We start from the raw sequence: 20695 nt of genomic DNA, 5'->3' as shown, positions 1-20695 counted from the left end.
AAAAAAAACGCCCTCACAGCTCCGCCTATCCACTTTCAGCGCTAGTACAATAACAGAGAAATCTGGCAGGCATACATCGAGTGAGTCAGCCGTACATTTATCTGGAGTAACAAACTTGACTTGGACTGGGATCGTCACCTCTGTATCCTGTTAGATCCGGTTTGATTTAAAATTGGCAGTGTGCAAGCAAGCTTTCCGGGCAGCAAAGAAAAAAGCAAAGTCGTTATATTTTGCTACTCTGATTAAATAAAAATCTACCACATTTTTACTGATAAAATGCCAGATACCTTAGTGTGCTTTACTGGCAGGAAATGTATAAACACATGGATGTCTTTGGAGTCAGTTTTATTCGTTTTTTCCCTTCTTTTTTGTAATATCTATAGGTGAAAACTTCCTGTGTTTGATTGTAAATAATTAATGCAAATTTTATATATGAAAACTTCTGGAAGTCTGTGGAACGTTTATAAAACATACTGCAAAACGTTATTGAAAGTGTTTAAAGTAAATGAACCCGTATTTATATATAGTGTGACCACTTTAAACGCTTTAAACACACACACACAATAATAATAATAGTACACTACATAGGTTTTATATAGCAGTATTCACACAAATGGCAGAGGCCACCATGCAAGGTGCCACCGAACCACCGGTGTCGACACGCTCTAGCTCTGAGCCATTTAAAGTGTGCACATGTTGATACTCAGTGAAATGAATGCTTTTCAAAAATTACCAAACAATTTACATTTAAAAAGCTAAATACTCATTTTCATGAATGAGGAAATATGCGCCGTCAAAAATACGACATATGAACCATATTTTTAAAACCAGGACCCTCTTTTCTTTCTAGGATGCCTCTGACCACAAGCCTCCGGTTTGGTGATCTTACGTCTTGTTCGACCCCAGAGAGCTGATTGCAGCAAATTAAAGTGTGACAAGGGGAAGTTGCTGGGTCTGTGGGGGTGATGTTAATCTGTCGCCAGGCTTCCTCTCGACATACAGCCTGCAGAAACGCAGCGCTTCATCACAAGATGCTGCTTACTTAAATACACCGAGTTTAATCGGCGGTACAGTATTATGCTGTTGCTGAATCAATGAATTACTGGCTTCAATCATCGGCATCATGTTAAATGATATTTTCCCAAACCGCTACCTACACTACCGCGCCACCGCAGTAATGTGGCCACATCCAGCAGATCAATTAAATGTTGTGAATGTGTGCTACAACAAATTAACGCCTTGTGTGGTCGTGTACCTGAGCACGGCACCTTTACCACTCCTTGTACAGTCTGTCAATGCCGGGCCTGCCTTCGACAAACACCGCTCCCGAATGACTTCTCAGAAGGAACAGTCAATCCAACTCCCCACAGCATACAGGAGGGCCAGCACAAGATCGACTGCTACGATAATGCAAATATATTTGTCTAATGAAATACCACAAGAGTGTTCTGTAAAACCCAGTCTATGCGTCATATTACGTGGTGTTTAATAATCAAACGCCATGTAATGATGTAATTAGAGGTGTAGCGATTCATTCGATTCATCGATTGTCAGTCCTATCGATTCAACTAAACCGATCTGCTAAAACGTTAAAGACACTCTCTCCCCTGCCAGCATGTAGTCTATTGAAAAATGTTGAAAATAACTGAGCAATGTTTAATTACATTTTTGTATTCAGCATAAAATATTATGCAGGACTACTTTTTTATAGAATAAATATGTTAAATAAGTAATTCTGTGGTCTATGGTTTATTTGTTTACCTTTCAGAAGAATACAGATATTTTCACTCGCATTAATGCGTGTTTATTTCATGGATATAGAATTTTGGTTACAAGTTACTGAATCGAATCGTTAAAAAGTCCTTGAATTGAATCGCCAACTACTGTATCGTTAATCGAAGTGAAGCCAAAGATTCACACGCCTAGACGTAATAAATACGTAGATTAATCTATTATCTTTATAGATTAATCTGCCGATTACTTTCGAGTCATATGAGAGAGAGTCGCCTGAAAAACAGTAAAAACCCCTTAAATATTCAAATGACTATTATATAAACACAAAAAAGCATGACATCCCCACATTTAAGAAGCTGGAATCATCGAATATTTGACATTCCTGCTTGGAAATAATCAAACAATCAATCAATAAACTGTGTTACAGCTCTACAGTTTTGATTTCCACAAATGAAACTATTAAAATTAGTTTTAGCAGATCAACAGCAACCATCGTCTTCATTAAAAATGTCACATTCGTGCATTACAAAGTGTTTTAATAACTGCTTGTGAATAAGTGGCAGCTTCTCCCTCCATACTTCAGTCAGGGTTTGATTGCTACCTCAGCTTGTGAACTTTGACAGTTTGGATTATGACCTGAACCTAGAAAGAGAACAATGCAGTGCTGGTTCGAGCATGTAAGGCCCTTTCAGGGCATGAATTTGAGACTGCAATACTCCACCTTGTGGTGGAATGGCTAAACATACAATCTCATGATTGATAAAAAGTATTAGAACAGCACTGATATGACAACTTAAAAAAAAAAATAATAATAATCTTTCTACTTTATACTGAAACAAATGTATTTGCTCCATGTAAGCCAAAAGCAGATGGTAAAGCTGTTGAGGTTTAATACACTCTGAACAGAATGTGTGTGCAGTGAGTCTATGTATATCTGGTGTCTCACTGGACTCGAGGAAAAGTACTGACACTCATGGCACTACTTCTACGATCACTGCATTCATTGGCAGTCAACCAAACACTTTATTAGAAACACATGCTGGACTCTTAAAGTTATGTAAACTTTAGGTGGTAGTTTGTCGCCATCTAGTGTTCTTTAGGACACATAGCATCCTTATGAAAATGGCCACGTTGGACCCCATGTGTAGGCAACAAAAAGTATATCGGGATGAGAACAGTTTACTCACATTTGTAGCTTTAAGAGGCGTATTTAGTGGTTTTTCATCGATGGACTCCTCTGATTCACAGTCAGAGATTTGTTGGCCGCTGTCCTTTTCAGCATCTTCCTCAGATTCAGCTGGATCACTGTCTGTGTCAATTACAGGAAGGTCATCTGAGGAAAGAAAGAAATGAAATAACAAATGAAAACAGGGAGTTTGGCGAAATAACCTTATCTCAAAGTCCACTTAGTAGCTTTTTCTTCAAGCTTTCAATGACATCTCAGAGCTTATCAGTGAAAAGATGTTGTCCAGCTGTGTCACCGTGTGGTCAAGTGACCAAAGTTCCTGATTTAGGTCACAGATTGACAGCTGAGTCAATTCCATTCCATTCCAACGTTGTTTCTTACCTTTCATCAGAGGTTTGTTGTGTTATGAGTACAGAAAACTTAGCTTAGGGTTTTGATTGACATGGATTCATATTTAGGTGACTTCAACAACATGGATGGGTAAAGCCAAATGTAAAGAAAAATATAGGATTTCTCTTTAGGGTCCTTTCATAATGTTGTCAGACACTTATAAAAACAACCGAGCCTCTGAGTCACTACAGTCTATAACATCATGCGGCTGTCTTCTCTGAACGAGAGTAAATAAGCATGTAATTGACCAAAATGTGATCTTTGAAAGTGTTACATCTCCCAAGGGAGTCTCAAAAACCTAGACTGTCTGAAATCCCTCGCTACTTGCTATGTTGTAGTGCTGTTTGAATGTTTAGTGAGATTAGACGTTATATAGTAGACTCAATGTATCCCACAATTCATCTTGAAAAGTAGAGAACAACCAAAGGTGCGAGAACTATATACCATCATGCATTGCTCTGAAGGAAAATGACAGACTGACTGAAGTAAGGAGAGCAGCGTGATTGAGACAAATTCATCAGTTGTGGCACGAAAATAATATATTTAATGTGAGCAAAGCACAAGGTCACAAATACCTTGTATTTATTCATTACTTTGGGAAAATACGCCTCCACAATGGTGACGGCAGCGTATACTGCTCCTTTCGTTCTCACCTTTCACAATAAAAGCCCTAGACATACACACCATCACTGCTTACCAGGGGAACTTAAATTACAACTAGTTACCTTACAATATTACTTTATTACAAAAGAAATGTCAGTTTTATAATGGATGGTCCACCCGTCGGCGTTAATATGGAATGTTTTTATTGTGCCACAGCACTGACGTAATTAACGGCACAGAGCTAAGACCCGAGAAATGTCAGAAAGTGTTTCTTCATATTGCCAATGAGGTCACTATATAGTTCTCCCTGTGTTGTATGGGACTTAACTTAACTTAGCTCTTAAAAAGCAGAACTTCCAAGTAGGACAATTTAATATTACTTCTGTTAGTGCAAGTTATTGTTGTGATTGGTACAGCTGGTTCTGTATTGTTTGTTTATAAGTTGGTTGTTTTATTGGGACTGTCATGGCATGCATGTGTGCATCCTTTGGATCCATGTCAAATTTCCCGAAGGGGACAATAAAGAATATCGTATAATACGGCCCAGCAAGTCAAAACAGACTAAATTTACCTCTGTCAGTGCTGAGCATGCGTAGTGCTGAGGTGTAAGAGCGATTGGGAGTGGAAGGTCTCCCTGGTCTCTGTGGACGTTGTTGCTGCTCCTGGGTCTCTCCATTGGACTGTTCACTGTCACTGGAGCTCCAGGCAATGTTCACTGGATCCTCATTAACGGCACTGGTCTGAACTGGGTAATCACAAGTGTACACAAGAGGATGAGATCATACCATGATCAGGAAAAGGCGAGGCGAATGCTTAAACCCCAAGAGACACGTCCACAGAGATGAGTGGCTACACTCCCACCTGTCTGTTTATAGGAGTCTGTTTATATTCCTGTGTCCTCTACTCAGAGGGAGGACATCTCAGACATGAAATTGTTGCCTAATTACAAGCAGCTCTATGAGAACTTCCCCCTCATTAAACATTATAAAAATATCAGATGTTGGATTTAAAATCAGGAACCACCTGATCAAAGAATGAGTAAACAAACATCTCTGACCAAACATTCAACAACACATTTCACTACTTGATCAGTTTGTAGGACTTTATGAAAATGTAATGCCATAATTATCCAGGCCTAAAAATTACCCTCAAACAAATTGGTATCACTTAACATTTTGTTAAGAAACAAATACGTTCAATACATCACAGACAAGACATCTTTTTTTGTGAAAAAATAAACAAATAATCTGAAAATGAAATTCCTGTCACTAAATCTTAAATTTATAAAATATTTTGAAATAAGCCTCTATTTTTCACTTTTATACCATGACAGTGAGCTAGATGGCTTTTTCAAAGATGATATTCATGATTATCCCAATGATGAAATTCTCCATGATCAACTTATTGTTGTTTGTTTTTTATCCCGATCTGTGATAAAATCCTATATCGTCCCATCACTACTACACATTAAGTTAAATAGAATGTGATGTTATTGAGATGGCGTGTGGACATTATTATTATATTACTGACTATGACTATACTGATAGCCCACATTATGTTTGATAATAAATTATCAATGCATTGTGAAGCCCTTAATGTATCAGGTGATGCACTTAGACCAGAGGACTAGAGTTACCTGCAGCCGGGGACTGAAGCAGCTTTCTCATGTCAGACAGTTTCCTTCCTGATGACTTGAGGTCCTGCAGCAGAAACGAGTATCAAACTGGGGGACCATCATGGGGGAGGGAGAGGGGGGGATGTGACTATTATGTGGGTGTCATCGACCTTCATCAGTGCGGTGTCCACAAAGCTGTCCCCACACTTCTCCCAGCTCTTGGCTGAAGACGCAGATGGAAGTGACGGTTCTCTCCCCACTTTTTGTGAACCGTTGTCGACATCATCCGGAAAGACAACACACTTTATATCCTTGTAGAGTCTTTTACGCTATAAAGAGAAGAGAGGTCTCATAGCTCTTTGCGCCGGTTCTCATTGTGGTCTTTTTTAAAAACATTAACGCTACATTACACTGCTGCATGTATTATAACAACAGAGACAATGTGAGGATAAATCAGTTAATACAGGAAACAGGCCAACTCAACTCAGCTGTGGGCGGCCGGAGGCAGGATTAGCCGAAGCTAACTAGCCTGTAGCTTCAATTAGCATTGACCGGCTAGCACTTTAGCTAGTCAACCGGTTTCTTACCTTTCTAGAAGACATGGCGACAGAGGAAAGTAAGTTTGTGTCCCCACGATGCTATCTGCTCAAATGCCTTGTATTAACCCATCGCTGTGGTTGTCAACTCATTAGTTTGCAAACTAACAGCCACTCAGAGTTCAAGCTGTTGCTCAATGTGAAGAGGGGTGTGTTTCATTATTCACCCGTGTGGACCGGAGGGAGGGAGGGGTGTGGGTGCTGTGCAAGGAAATTATACTGTATTACTCCTCCTAAAGTACTGTACAATTTTACTTGGGTATTTCCACTTTGTGCTCCTTTATAATTCAGAGGCAAATGCTGTGCTTTTTACTGCACCGCGTTTATTTGACAACATTAGTTACTTTGCAGATTCAGCTATTAAAACAATAAAAATCAACTAATAAATGATGACAACAGGTGCAATGGAGGCAAAAACAAGACAACCCCCAAAAGGGAATGGTTCTGATGTGGTGGTCACAGACTAATGCTTTCTCCTTCTCCTTCCTGACTGATTCGTCTCTAGTTTTGTGTTCTGCTGGTGTCTCGTCACTACTTGGAGTATGCATGTCAAATCTAAATCCGCATAGAATAGAGATTGGACAACCCGACCGTATATAAAAGAAGTTAATACTGACTCCACCTCCAGCAGGCATAACATTAAAATACTAATATATTCATGCATCCAATTCAATTACAAGACTCTCTCAGGGTAATAACAACAAGCAATTATGTAACGCTACACCCTATTATTCTTTTTAAATAAAAAAACAACAACTTATTAGCAGCCTTCAACTTCCATTAACCTTTTCCACCTTTACAAATGATTATTCGTGTCAACATTTCTATTTGCAATACATTCTTGCATGAAGAAAAAAAACCGCTTGTCTGACTTTTTTTGCATGAATATCCCCAATTTCAAGTCTCTCTCTGTCCAAATTAGACCTCACTTTGATAGCTAGTATTTCCATAGCGAATATAAATAAATATGGTGACAAATGGCATCGGTTTTACTGCTTATAATGAAAAAGGCAGTCAGAGTGTAATGTCACACCCTAACCCAGTTAATCTGACCTGCAGTAAATAACTTAGTTTAGTTCCTCTAACTATGACCAAGGCTAGCTGGTGTGACATGACAACACTCCCGTGGACTCAAAACGTAATTTTATTACAGCAAATCCATCCGAATCTCAACATCTTCCAAATAGCAGGTTAAACATACAAAAAGCTCACTTAACATACTGGTTTTTTATTAAATATGTAAAAAGCAGGTCAAGTTATTCACAAATAAAATGCAAACATGCAACACGTTTTTTGGGGAATGCATAATGAGTGGGACATGAAAAAAAACAAAACATTTACCATTCATTAATTATTGACAGTACATGTTTACATTCCTTTTTCATTTACACAATAATATATAACTAAAGCATAATGGTGCACTGCCCAGTTCAATATTAGTAAATGCAATATTAAGAAAGGGTGTACAATGTACTTAATGGAATATAGCATGGCAAATTACTCAGTGAACCGACTCTCCCTAAGACCTGTGGTTTAAAAAGCAAAAAAACAAAAAAGAATAACATCTGAAATTCTGAACAGACCACAAGTTCCAGCTGAGGTTTAAAACTTAAAATGCGGCATCGTAATAAGACTAGCCCACAACATTGTTTCTTCCTTCCCTACGTTTATGGCATACCAAGTTAACTCTATTACCAAACCACCATGTATGGTGTGAATAACACATTGTTGAGCACATTGATTATCTGAAATCTTGTAAATTTGTGAGGATAGTTGTCAAACAGTCACACGTTGGCATTATACTACATTTTATTCACAATTCCTTGACTGTATTGTCCTCCTTCATGAGGATGCAATGCAGAATCTCGCACTATTCCTAAGGCTTAATAATAATAAATATGGTGAGGGTCTATGGACAGATTGTCCAATACAGAGTCAAATGTCAGTGCAACGTATGAACGGAGGTTAAATAAGAGCTACTACGAGCCCTTTCAGGGCTTTGCTTATTGCATTCTTGTGATTAATAGTGTTGATATGCAAAATAAAAAAATAAAATAAAGATAAAAAAAGGACAAGAAGCTGGGAAGTTAACACTTGCACTGACAGGTAAAAGTTACCCGTCTAAACTTCAGCATTTTATCTAACGTCGGATTTGAATTAACTTTCCACCCACACAGTCCTCAGAAACTTCTGTGATGGTCTGAGCTTGTTGTGCTGGTGGAGGTCGTCACCACAAACCTGCCACAGCAGGTCACCAAAAGTCACAAAAAACATCGAACAGTGAGCAGAGGGATACAAAAAAAAAAGAACTGTGACGGTGCTTCTATTCAGGAGGTTGCTTCATGTGCTCAGTCTTGGAGAGAACAAAAACAAAAATAAACCATGAGGAAAAAAATGAAAATCCTTTAACAGTTCTCACATATTAAAAAGAGAGGGTGTAACTGTGGTGAGGGTTGATGGCAGTCAGTATTCGTCCTGTTCCTCCTGCTGATCATCTGGCACCTCCTCATGGGCTTGCTGGTCCACATCCTCTCCGTCACCCTCGCCCAGCTCTGCTCCTTCCTAAAAAACAGGGGGCGGCAAAGACGGCTTAATACTTGTGCTACTATACTACGCTCCACATCAAGCTTGGATTCTTAGCAAGAAAAAGACATGACCTGGGCTGTAAATTCTCTTAATTCCCCCAGGCTCAAACGGGTCGGGTTCGCACCAGTGTTAACTTAAAAACCACAACCCGGTCCTGACTCCCAATTCATTAATGTGGAGTAATGTCCCTAGTGATCTATGTAATTTGGTAGGCCCATATGTTTTGTTATTTACCATTTTGTTATCTTCATTTAATTTTTTTTTTTTTTTTTTTTTTTTGAGCCAGCGCTCGATGGCCACATTTATTTTCAGTTCAGCAGGAATGCTTATTGCTATAATAAATAACTTGTTACTGTCAATTTCCTACAACAGACTCCCAACTCCTGCCTCTCATTAATGAGGATAAATGTTATACAATCGCCATCAAATAGGCAGGCAGTCCTGAACATTCGGTAGGAGAAGGATGTCTGTGATTTGTGTCACAAAATGTCTGTTACCGGCTGAAAAGACTTTCCAGCATTCATACAACCACACGATTTAGTATGCCAGAAAAAAAAACATTCAGTATGCTCCTAGGTACAGTATGTCAAATACACAATGCCAAAGATACTAGGTTGTTTTTCTGTCTATTCTGACCCACAATCCTCTGCACAGTGGAAGAAACGTCACATTGAGTGAGCCGCAGAGAGATGACAGCCTGATGACAGTTCAAGGTGCAATGTTGTGAGGAATGTCCCAATTGGATGCATACTGCATACAACAGCACTGCTTTGTAAGGGTAGCTGCAGTATGCTCTAAGAGTAAAAAGTAAAAGTATACGATTTGGAACACAGTCTCAGTTGACTTAAAGGACCAGTGTGTAGGATTTAGTGACATAGCAGCGGGTCTGCAGATTGCAATCAACGAAATACCCCTCTGCTCACCTCTAGCTTTTCAAGCATGTCCGTGAAACTACAGTAGCTATCAGATAATGAAAAAAAAAAGGCCCTCGCTAGATCCAGTGTTTGGTTTGTCCATACCGGGCTACAGTACAAACATGGCTGTGCAACATGGCGGACTACGTGAAAGCTTACACACTGCTGCTTTAAGTTTGTAATAAATATTTCCATAAAATCAGGTCTCTCATCAAACTCGGTCTCAAAACTGCTACCGTGGTTCAGGCTTGGAGAGAAACCATGCAGGTTCCTGTAAGGTCAGGGCTGATTTGTTGTGCCTGATCAGAAATTTAGCTCCAAGGCAAACACATGTGATTACACACAAAGACTGACTTCTTGTCTCTTTCAATGGCACAATAACTTCCACATGATTTTACCACCAGGAAAAAAGGCACTCACACATTTTACACTACTGCAAAAACGTAATTCAGTCAAGAAAAAAAAACAAAACAACCTCCAACTGTTCCAAATCCTGTTCAGATTAATTGAGGGCACAGACTGACCTGCTCGTCTGAAGCGTAAAGGACCTCCATTAGCCGATCAACAAACGGGGCATTTTCTTCACCCTGATCCTGGCACAGCAGCTCCACCTCTCGCAGCTTGCTGAAGTAGTAGTCCCTCTCCTTCTCCACTCCTTCCAGTGCCAACTTTAATGTGTTCATCTACAAAAATAACATTCACAACATTATTTTTAGCATCAATATGAAAACACAGAACGATGTAGACTTTGGTTACAGACAAAGGCAACAGATAAGCAGTCAAGTCAAAAAGCAGCTTTGCATTACAGTGAGTTCAGCAGTATTGAAATATATTGGATGCAGATTTAGGTGATAATTCTGTTGGCTATGTCACAATAAGTGACCCCTTTCACATTGTCATTTGATACATTGTTTTTAAGAAATATCAGTTATAGCTGCGTTTGCTGATACAAGTTGTGAAACTGCACAAGTCACGTGTAAATAGAGTAGTCCAGAGTATGTTGCTTAATTGATTATTCTATGGATTGGAACTCAGTCTAATCACAGTCTAGCTAATCAATTGATCCATTGATACATTCTCTTTATTTGGTTGCATTATAAACTCAATACTTTCGGGCTTTTGCCGGCTAAAGGTCAGACTAGATAAGTTCCAGCTGTCTTTCAGAATGACTGGCTACATCTGGCTTGGTCTTATTCTTTTTTCAATCAAATTCATTCTAGCTGGATGTAAATGAGAGTTTGACACAGATAAATAAAAAGTAAAAAGTCTTAGTAAAAGCAAACCTAAATGTGTTGCAAATATAAAAAATACATCTTTGCCCCCTTCAAGTAAATATTTTAAAGCTGCTGTTGTACACTGGTCACACTATTCGTTGTGGTGAAATCTGACTAGAAAGCAGCCGTGGTTTTGGTATAAGAGATTAATAAATTGGCTACAGAAAAATGTATATTGAATTTACAGGCTGCTGCATTCCCGTTGCACAAGCTTCATTCAAAAAGTTGGGTTGTTTAAGAAAATGTCTAGTTAGAAAATAAGATGCAGTTCTGTGGTCTCTTCTCTGAAAGCACACTACGTCTCTGTCAAGTCCATCAATCAATGGACAGAAAACAACTGACAACTATTTAAATAACTGATTGTCTCAGTCATTTTTCAAGTTAAATGACTCCTTTGTTCCAGCCTCTCAAAGCTTTTCTTTGTCTTAACTGAATTTCGTAGTGTTCTGGACAGTTGGTTGAATAAAACAAGCAATTTGATGATGCCACCTTGGGCTCAAGGACACTATCATAGGATTTTTCATTTTTCACTATTTTCTGACACTAAAGGTAATATGATACTTGATAATTAAAATAATAGCTGCAGCCCTATTACTATCAGTGCAGTTTACAAGTGAGGACTGTCAGTATGGATGGGAACAATGTGAAGAAAGCGAAGAGTTTGGTGGTCCGATTGTTGGTTGTTGGCTTCAGAACCATCGTCAAATTTATCGTCCAGTGGTCAGAATGGAGCTTTTCATCAACGTACCTGCTCAGTAAGCTGTGTGACCTGTGCTTCCAGTTCTTTCTCTCCTTTGGCAGGAGTTGGCGTTGCAATTACAGGGAGCTTTTTAGCTGACGAGGGTCTGGATGTTGGTGTTGAGGACTTGGGGGTTGTAGAGCTTGACCTAGACGCTCCTACGGCAGACAAAAGGTTTATTACTCAAGGATGGTTGACTGGCAACCTAATAGTAACTTAGTTAACCTCTCCAAGGAAATTGCACAAGTTGTCTGTGTTCTGAGTTTGGAGGAATTTTGACACAATAATCCCTTGAGTAGTTTCACATCTATTTGCATAACAAAGGACATTTTTGCAACCAACATCTAACTTTCCTTTCCAGAGCAGGTGAAGCTTACCGGCAGTGGGGGAGCTCGCTGCATGGTGAGATTTCTTTGGCAGGTTGAAGATCTGCTCGCCGGGGTCAGGTGGGGGAATGGCGTCCTGACCCTGTCTGGCTGCAACTGGATCATACTCTTTACCATCGTAATTGGCATCAAAGAACTTCTTGAACCACTGGATGAAATCAAGATTGTCCTGAAATCTGCCTTTAACCAGTTTCTCTACGGGAATAATCTGAATTGTGGAAAAAAATAATTAAAAATACATTTGTGCAGTTCAATAAAAGCTCATACAGCGTGGAGCAAACATCTGATTGCCGATACCATGAACAAGATTAACGTTAAGCAACTCACCTTGTCCACATTCATCCGTTTAAAGGACGCCTGCAGCAGTTTGAAATTGTGAATGTACTCATGCTCCAATTTAGCTTGAAACTTGACCTTCTTAAGACTGATGCAGCCAGGGAAGAGCAGATCCATGAACTGGCAATACGCAGCTCCTAAAGACGTAATAAAATGTTAGTTGAGCACATAATCCCTTGCTTGAAAATTAGAACTAGAGCCCAGATATAGGCCATGATTTGTCAGGGCTGCCTTTGCAGAACAGAAATCCACTTTGGGAGCCTTTTCTACGTATCTATGACACCGTTTACATAAAAATAATTATGTAATTATATACTACTAATACAGATTATTGTTAACATAGCTAATATTAACTAAAGCCTAGTTAGACATTTATTCATTGAAAAAGAGGTCACCAGCTAAACCTGGTTAGGGAGTCAGTTATCAGATAAAACTCACATTAACCAAACTAGAGAGAACATAAGTGGTAATCTGCCTCAAACAAGTAGCTTAAAAGTGTGTGTGTGTGTGTGTGTGTGTGAGTGTGTGTGTGTGTGTAGGCAGAGTGATTGAAATTGGATTACTTGGCTACAGCAGGAGAATACAGCAGGCTACAAGTTTATTTATAGACGGCTCTCTGCTAGGGAGAGGTGAGCATGTTTCCACAGGTTGTTTCAACTGCCAGCTCATACCGAATTATTTGATCTTTGTGATCCACAGGCGAAGATGTAATCTCTAAGACATACTTCCTATCTCAAAACAGTTTATTTGAAAAAAGCAGTACGAGCAGAGGGAATAGGTGACAGAAAAGTATTTCATTCTGTTCTCACCTGAGGAGAGCTGCTCCACTTTCGTGTAGTTTAGGCAGAGAATATCGTTAACCCAGGCAGTGATGTCATGCCTGCTCATAGTCTCCTGGGTTATTGAGGTAGAATATACGTTGACCGCCATCCCCCAACTGCAACAGAAAAACAACAACGCTTAAAAACAAAAGCAATGCATCAAGAATGTTTCCTTACGCCTCCGGTTAATTATCATCAAAGTGATTGCGGATTGGTTTATTGAAGCTCTAAAAATCTGTACATGATTTACACAGAAAACATGAATGATACAGTAATAAACAACTCAAGTAAACCTTTGATCCATGATGGTGAAAAATGTGTCAGTGATTTCGAGTGTCGCCAACTTTGGTTACAGCTCTTTTGAAACATTTTCGGTACATTCAGATAGTTTTCTGCATCGTCTGACTGAACTAAACAGTATTGACACTTACAGTGTATGGTGATAAGACACCTTTCTATATTAACGACTTGGTTGTAACAGGCCTTGTAGGCGCTGTTTGAATTTGTGCCAGGGATCCTTTAATCAGACTTTACCTGCATGGTAAATAGAAGCCATTACAAAGTTGGATTAGAAAGATGTAATTTGACCTGCTTGCTTCCGGGGTACCTGCCCCACTTACACTGAGGATATTTAGGCGCATATCCAACAAAAGCATGCATCAGGTGCAAAACATTTTTTTTAAATGCATCATGGATCTCAATCTTTTTGAGATCCATTATACACATTTAACCATTACATTGCACAGCCACAACACAATGAACAAATGCATACTTTCAACTCTGTGATATTGGATGGGGACTCATTCACAGTGTCTCCCACATATTGGGTACAGCCAAGTATATTAAAAAGCATCAAGGGATACCTCAAAACTATTTTCCAACAAATATTAGCAATTGGGGTTGTGCTTATCGTGCTGCGAAAATGTAACTATTAACCAGTTCATCAAAAACAACACCTTTTCTCTTCATGTTTCACTGCAATGCAAAATTATAGTGCATGTTTGTGGAAGTCAGTCCTGAAGCCCAGTTGACCAAAATCTCTATAGGGTCCTTATATAAGTGTATATGATTAGTAATACTCATAGTACATATTAATAAATGCAGCATTTTTTCTTTAACAGAGAAACGACTGCAACATAACCATTTCATCTTAATTCAATTACAGAGAAGAGCTGCATTAAAAACACCCCCTCTTTATTGGTGTATGACTATAAATCATCATCAGGATCCAGCCGACAGCAGGCTATGTTCGGGGAAACAGTAATACTCGGGATAGCATAGCAGTGCAGGAGCAGATAGTGATTATCTGGGAGGGAAGTCAGGGATGAAACTGGGGCAGCCGATCTCATGTCAACAAAGCGGATGTACGCGCTGCTAGCATGCTTTGTTAGCCGGGCAGGGATAGCCAGCCGACACCGGGGCTGGGCTGATGACTGCATTTGGGAAAGCGGGCTGATGCAGCAGGTCATGCTTGGTTTCCCCACATCCAAACATTATAACCATCATCCATCGTGATATTAGGGATTATTAAACAGCTGCGTGGTGTCCTGTCATGGTGAGAATATAGCAGCGGGGGCAGCAGCAGGGGCGGCCGGCCGTCTCTGTATCCCTGTCATTTAACGAGCGATCCACTCCTCCAAAACGTACCGGTGACATTGCGCACCAAAACACTTGACAACGTTACGCCGGGGCCAGCTATAATTTTGGGGGAGCTACGAACCGGCAGAAGGCTCCAACGCCACGCTAACTTCAGGGCGATTCACGCCGCACACGGGGAGCTAACATGACAGGAGACAACATGGGGAAAACAGCGGATGGGTGCAAAGCAAAAATCAAACACGCGACGAGGTGGAGGACCAGGCCGGAATGCGGGTTTCTGTCTGTAGCGGCGGTCGTCTTTTAAAACGTTTTGTCCAACATGAAATCAAAAAGCGGATCAGTACGATGGTTTACCTGTAGGCGCGCTCTCCTCGCACTGTATTTTTCCTGTAAGGAATGATGTTGGTTCCGTTGTCCGGGACGATGTCGTTGTTATTCTCTCCATTTGGGGAAAGGGCTTGGGTGGGACCGGGCATTTGGGTCTCTATAATGTTGAACAGACACTCTGTTCTGTCTATGGCCGGGGGGAAAAAAACACCAACAAGAACGATGCAAATGCTAAGAGAGTGCCGCACCTCCGGGTGTCTTTCCTTCTGTCTGCTTATTCTTCACAAATCTCTGCCCTAATGACGTCGCTGCGCCCCGTACCACGTGACTGATGGGGCTGGCTGCCTGGTCCTTATGGTGGGCTATTTCAGTACACCAAATTACATTGATCACTCGCGTAAAAACACACAGAAAAGCATCATCACCGGTCAGATCGATGCTTTTGAGATGCAGATCAACTTTATCACCATTCATCAAGTGATCAGAGGCGATACCCAATCAACTGGAATATGTGGATTTGATTAAAAAGGAAAACGCAGCCCACCCAGTTTCACCTTAAAATCATTAGTTGATTATTAGATTACAACAGATATGTGTAAAACGTGCTAACATATACATAGAAATTAATTTTAAATGATAGATAACTGCATGTCTTTGGATTTTGGTCTGGGCTAAATCAAGAAAATAAGCAGTGAATCAATGGATCATGGAAATACTGATTAGATCAATTCCAATCGCCACTTCCCATATACACTATATACACAGACATTACATTTACTATCAGAGATTATTAAGAAAACCAGCAAATATTCACATTTGAGAAGCTGGAACCAGTTATTAATTTTTGCATGATAAATTACTTAAATCATGAATCCAATTCAAATATCAAATATTGAAATGGTGCCAGATTCATTTTCTATAGATTCATCATGTAGCTCTCAAATGTATATGAATTTACAAGTAGGGGTGTATCAATATGCTTTAGTGTTCCTACAAAGATCTTAATTCAGCACATGTTGAAGTTAATATGGTCTTGTCAATTTAGAAAAAGTAATTTTGCATCACGATATTCTGAAAGAATTACATCACAATATGCTTCCACTGACAGACCCCTTGCTAAGAGGAATCTACATGGTTTTGTTCAAGTCGTGCGATTGTGTTTCACATACATTTCCAGGTGAATTTCCATAACAACTCACTTTTTTTGCTGTAATTAAATTAAAATGTGATCACACCCCTGATCTTAAAATATCTGTACGACTATGAACATGGTTATAGTGATCAGTGCATGTGGACCAGCAGGTTAACAGGCATGATAGAAAAACTATTTGATGACATATCAACAACAGCACTGAGCCAACTCAACACAGTCATGATGTTTCCCACAGGAATTTTATGCATGAAGCAGTTCTATGTCCAGCCAATATACGGCCTCTACTGTACCAACACCCCGACCGCAAAGGTGCAGCATTTCTGATACTGTAGCATTGTTTTACTGCCTTTCATTACAATCCTTTGCATTTTTATGGAAAACATGGGTCAGGATGAGTCCAAGGAGCCTTGATTTTTCGACAAAGATGTAATTCTGCAGTGTTCACTTCCACCACCAATCACTACTTGGTGAACAAAAAAAACCTCAAACCCTCCATCATGGATTTAAAGTTGGGTATGGGATGTCTAGTACTTACAACATATTGTCACCATCTGTGCTCAGTTAAAACAGTTCCTCTGGTGCCACCATCAGGTCACTTGAGATCACTTTTTACATCCAACCTATGAACTTTTTCAGTCTTCAGACAGACTCTCAACCCAGATAAATCTTACAATAATAAAGATAAATGTCCAAAAACGAAGTCTGATTAATTATATCCGATAACAGTGTCATCTATTTGAGTAGTAGCATTGTAGCAGTTAATCCAATTACCCTTCACTTCCTTGGCCCATTATGTTTTTTCAACAGGATTTTCATCTTCCTTACTTTTATGTACAGCAACGGCTTGATGTAACCGCCTCCTTCTAAAGCTTTGCTTTGAAGACACATATTACAAATTCCAACTGTGTTTCTCTGTGAAATGGTGGCCATAAATTACCTCATCACTCAGTTATTCAGCTTTAAGTTATCACGGCAGGGGCTTTCAGAAGTCATATGTCAGCAAAGAGGATGTATGTGCCATGGATTGCATCTCTGACTGAGACTGTGATACTCATCCTCGTGCTGGAATGTGTATTTAAGATACTCTATTAAGTAAAATATTTGGGTAAATAAAAAAAAAATCGAGGTAGTGATAGAAATGCAGGATGTCCATCTCTTGTGTGGTTATTATGGAAGGACAAATATTCACAATCCCCTGCATCTACTGGGTCAAACGTGCACTTAAATCTTTACACACATTCCTGCAGACCAAACAGCAGTCAAAACCAAGTGCTAATCTCATTAAATGACCAAACTGTGGCCACTAGAAATGCCTCCACTATGAACCCAAGGCATGCAGTGTTAAATTGCTACTACAGTAACACTAAAGGCTCTTTCAGACTGGAGAGAAGTGACAACCGCAGTGAATTAGTCTCATCACGAACACTCAACAGCGAGCAGAGGTCCGCTTTGCGCCGGGCGTCGATCTGCAGAACTGTGACATGGTCAAACTTCAGGGGCAGCGGGAAAACGCAAAATGCTGTGCTTGTTCACATGGCCAGCAACTGCATTCCCATACCGTCACTGAAAAGAACTTTCCACTTCTCAGTGTGACAGGCCTTTACGTGTCAGCACAGATGCAAAGCATGCATGCCCTGTTTAAAATTAATGCTCAGACTGTAAAGCTCAACAATTAAACATATAAATATTGCATGAGAGACACAACCCCATTTTCGACTACGCCTGTCAGACATACAGGGGCTGTCAATTAATCTATTCCCGGGCTTTTAGACTCAAAAAAAGCACAGCGTGCTGGTGAGATTAAATACAATCCAAATCCAGTTGGGGTTATAGAGTTGTGAACATAAGGGCCTATTAGATGCCAAGGCATTACAAAAGGCTTATAGTACTACGACGAAGAATTTTACAACAAGTAATCCACCAGGAATATGTGCTTAAAGGAGTCATCACCTGGTTTTATACGTATCCAGCCCCCCTTGGATCGCTTTGGATCAATTCGTAAAACTTATTAGAAAAAAAAAAAAAAATTTTAATAAAACATTGAGCTTGTTCTGACCCTTTTTCGTACCGCGATTTTATCACGCGAGATTACGCGCGAGGTTTTGACTGGTCCGGATGTGCATTGTATAATATGTAATGAGGCGCGCGTTGATTCGCCGCAGGAAGGACAGAGCCGGGGGGGCTTGCCTGCATGCAGACTCCAAAACATAATGGCGGCGCTTCGGCGATTTCAGGTAGCGGACGGGGCGGGGTTGGGTGGTGAAAGAGGGGTGGGCTTATGCAAGTAGCCGCCACGGTGACGTCACCGAAGGCGCAGAATCAAAATCTCGTGCTTTAGGAATGCACACCCTTGTGTGCTATTCCTGTTCGGAAAAAGAGCAGAAGCGAAAAAACGGCGCCACTTTCAAACTCCAGCCTTTCAGGCAAGTTTCAACTGAGGTCAAACACAGATATGCATGTTTTAACAAGAGAAATTGCGATTTCCAGGTGATGACTCCTTTAAACATATTTAGATGAGGGTGTTCTGTGTTTCAGCAAGTTAGGTCAGCTTCCACCTTTTTGCAGGACAACGCTTATGTCTGGCCTCGATGTTAGATATAGAAAATATGCAGTACGCCCACTTGTAGGGGAAAATAATTAACTAGATTAAACTTCAGTCAAATGAGGTGTGAAGTCCAGTGCTGTAACTGGACTGGGGTAAGTGGGTTTAAATAGCTATGGTCAAGTCAGATGGGTGACACATTAGAATCACATGTTGAAATCAAGGTAATGTAGCTATTACAGCTGCTTTGTCTGCCTCCCATGTTTGTGTAGCTTCCTGTAGGTCTCTGCTAATGCTGCGTGATAAATTAATCATTGGCCTACGAGCTCATCCCATTAGAGGAAAACCAGAGCTGAGCTTCCCCCCTCTCCCCATTCATATCTCCCCAGGCTGCCTCTGGAGGATCCAGTGGGTGTGTGAGGGGAGGCAGCTCCACCCAACAGACCCAGCCCTCAACATTCAAATAACAGCGAGGAGGTCTGCGTGATCCTGGATTGCGGGTTGAGCGGGTTCATATTTGCTAGGCATTCAAGAATACTATTTATGATTCAAACTAATGATGGGAGGGTTTTTTACAAAGGAACCTCAAACCAAAATGAGGACAGGAGGCGCGGGACCAGAGAGGAGGGATCATTCATCTCTCACATATTTTAAACCAGTCTTTAATATACAACAAGGGGGGAAGAAAAGTTTTCCTTTGCCATTGCTATAAGGGCAATATGCAGCAAAGACAAAAGACCAATGAGATCCATGGTCTCCCCCCTTTTTTTCCTCCTATGTCCCGGCGCCCGCCAGATGCTCGGAAATAGCTTCAACCGAGGAAAAAGACGAGGCAATCTTTGCTAATTTCTGAGATTTCAAAGCAGCTCCGTAACGAAGCAGCTAGCGGTGCATCTGGTGAATTAAGCTAACTCCGCTTCGCGTTGGGGATGACAGTTGTGGAAAGCAGGCTACTACACAGTCAAACAATGGCAGAACCAAAAAAACAGAGTGTTTTTACCGAGCCAGACGTTACTCACAGAGACGGAAGCGCATCTTGTTCAGCTAACCGCCAAGTTACAGGCAGCTAATTTGGCTCCTGGCGACACTTTGTCAGAGCGGTGACAGCCGACATATGCCCTGACCCCGTCCGACGTCAACGTACGAGCCGCCGACACGTACGTGAATACGCGCCGGTTGTTGGCATTCACGCGCCACATCGCACGTCTCGGATGAAATCACAGACTGATTGTTCGGCGAAGCAAATGAGACTTACCAGTGAACTCCGCTCCGCAGGTTACAAGGTGTTAAAAAATGCTCTTTTCCGGCTGAGTCACCCCACCCTCAAACGCCCGTTCTCACCAGCCGATGAGCTGAAGGAGGGCAGCTGATTGGACGGCGCGTCATCGCTCTCGTGGCAGGTTGGTCCTCTGGTGACATCTGTCGTCAGTTCGACCAATTGCGCCCCGGTGCGTTGATCAATCGAAACACAGCTTTCCGTTTCGTCGCCCCGTGTCACATCACTGTCCCCGTATAAAGCTTTTCAAATACATTCACATTTCAGCTCCAGCTTCTAAACTCTGAAGGTTTGCTGCTTTTCTATTTATATTATTTCAAATGGAACACGAAATGATCAGCAAAGCAAGAAATGCATAGGTCACATTGGGTCCTTTTTTATTTGTGTAGGTCATTTTCACTCTAATTGTATTATTGGTGGACGTTTGATGGATCAAGTCATTAAGTACATGTCTTTACATTCCAGTGGGAAGAATATAATTATATCTGTATGAATTCCCTTGCTGAGACAGCAATTTAGCAATATTTATTGTGGAAAAAAGGCTCCCCTTCTTTTTCAAATAAAAAAAGAAAATAAAAATTCAAAATACAATTCTAGGCAAAGAGCATAATTTTTCCA

General features: G+C 40.5%; 2 protein-coding genes across 4 annotated transcripts in view; both read right to left on the bottom strand.

The window, feature by feature from the left end:
• The window catches only part of spidr (scaffold protein involved in DNA repair), a 31098-nt gene extending 24824 nt beyond the window's left edge, over positions 1–6274 (bottom strand). The window contains exons 1-5 of the mRNA XM_084008182.1: positions 6116–6274; positions 5699–5857; positions 5550–5613; positions 4485–4658; positions 2922–3067 (exon numbers count right to left, since the gene is read on the bottom strand). Coding sequence (XP_083864308.1) covers positions 2922–3067; positions 4485–4658; positions 5550–5613; positions 5699–5857; positions 6116–6130 — 558 coding nt within the window. The 5' untranslated portion in view covers positions 6131–6274. The remainder of the gene's footprint in view (positions 1–2921; positions 3068–4484; positions 4659–5549; positions 5614–5698; positions 5858–6115) is intronic.
• Positions 6275–7252: 978 nt separating this feature from the next.
• Positions 7253–20169, bottom strand: mapre2 (microtubule-associated protein, RP/EB family, member 2). Of its 3 annotated transcripts, none has more exons than XM_084008376.1 (7): positions 20057–20169; positions 13169–13296; positions 12351–12496; positions 12015–12231; positions 11647–11795; positions 10149–10307; positions 7253–8686 (listed from the first exon to the last, which is right to left on the bottom strand). In XM_084008376.1, the coding sequence occupies exons 2-7, from the start codon at positions 13287–13289 to the stop codon at positions 8588–8590; spliced, it is 891 nt and encodes a 296-aa protein (XP_083864502.1). In that variant the 5' UTR covers positions 13290–13296; positions 20057–20169; the 3' UTR covers positions 7253–8587. The 3 variants fall into 3 exon arrangements, with proteins under 3 accessions (XP_083864502.1, XP_083864500.1, XP_083864501.1); XM_084008374.1 differs by lacking the exon at positions 20057–20169 and adding an exon at positions 15134–15421; XM_084008375.1 differs by lacking the exon at positions 20057–20169 and adding an exon at positions 15134–15419 and having other exon boundaries at positions 7253–8679; positions 10145–10307.
• Between the last annotated feature and the right edge of the window lie 526 nt (positions 20170–20695).

Source organism: Eutrigla gurnardus (genome assembly GCF_963514095.1).
Source record: "Eutrigla gurnardus genome assembly, chromosome: 4".
In the NCBI taxonomy this organism is placed as follows: Eukaryota; Metazoa; Chordata; class Actinopteri; order Perciformes; family Triglidae; genus Eutrigla; species Eutrigla gurnardus.
The sequence above is the reverse complement of the archived record's forward strand: the minus strand, read 5'-3'. Positions and strand labels throughout refer to the sequence as shown.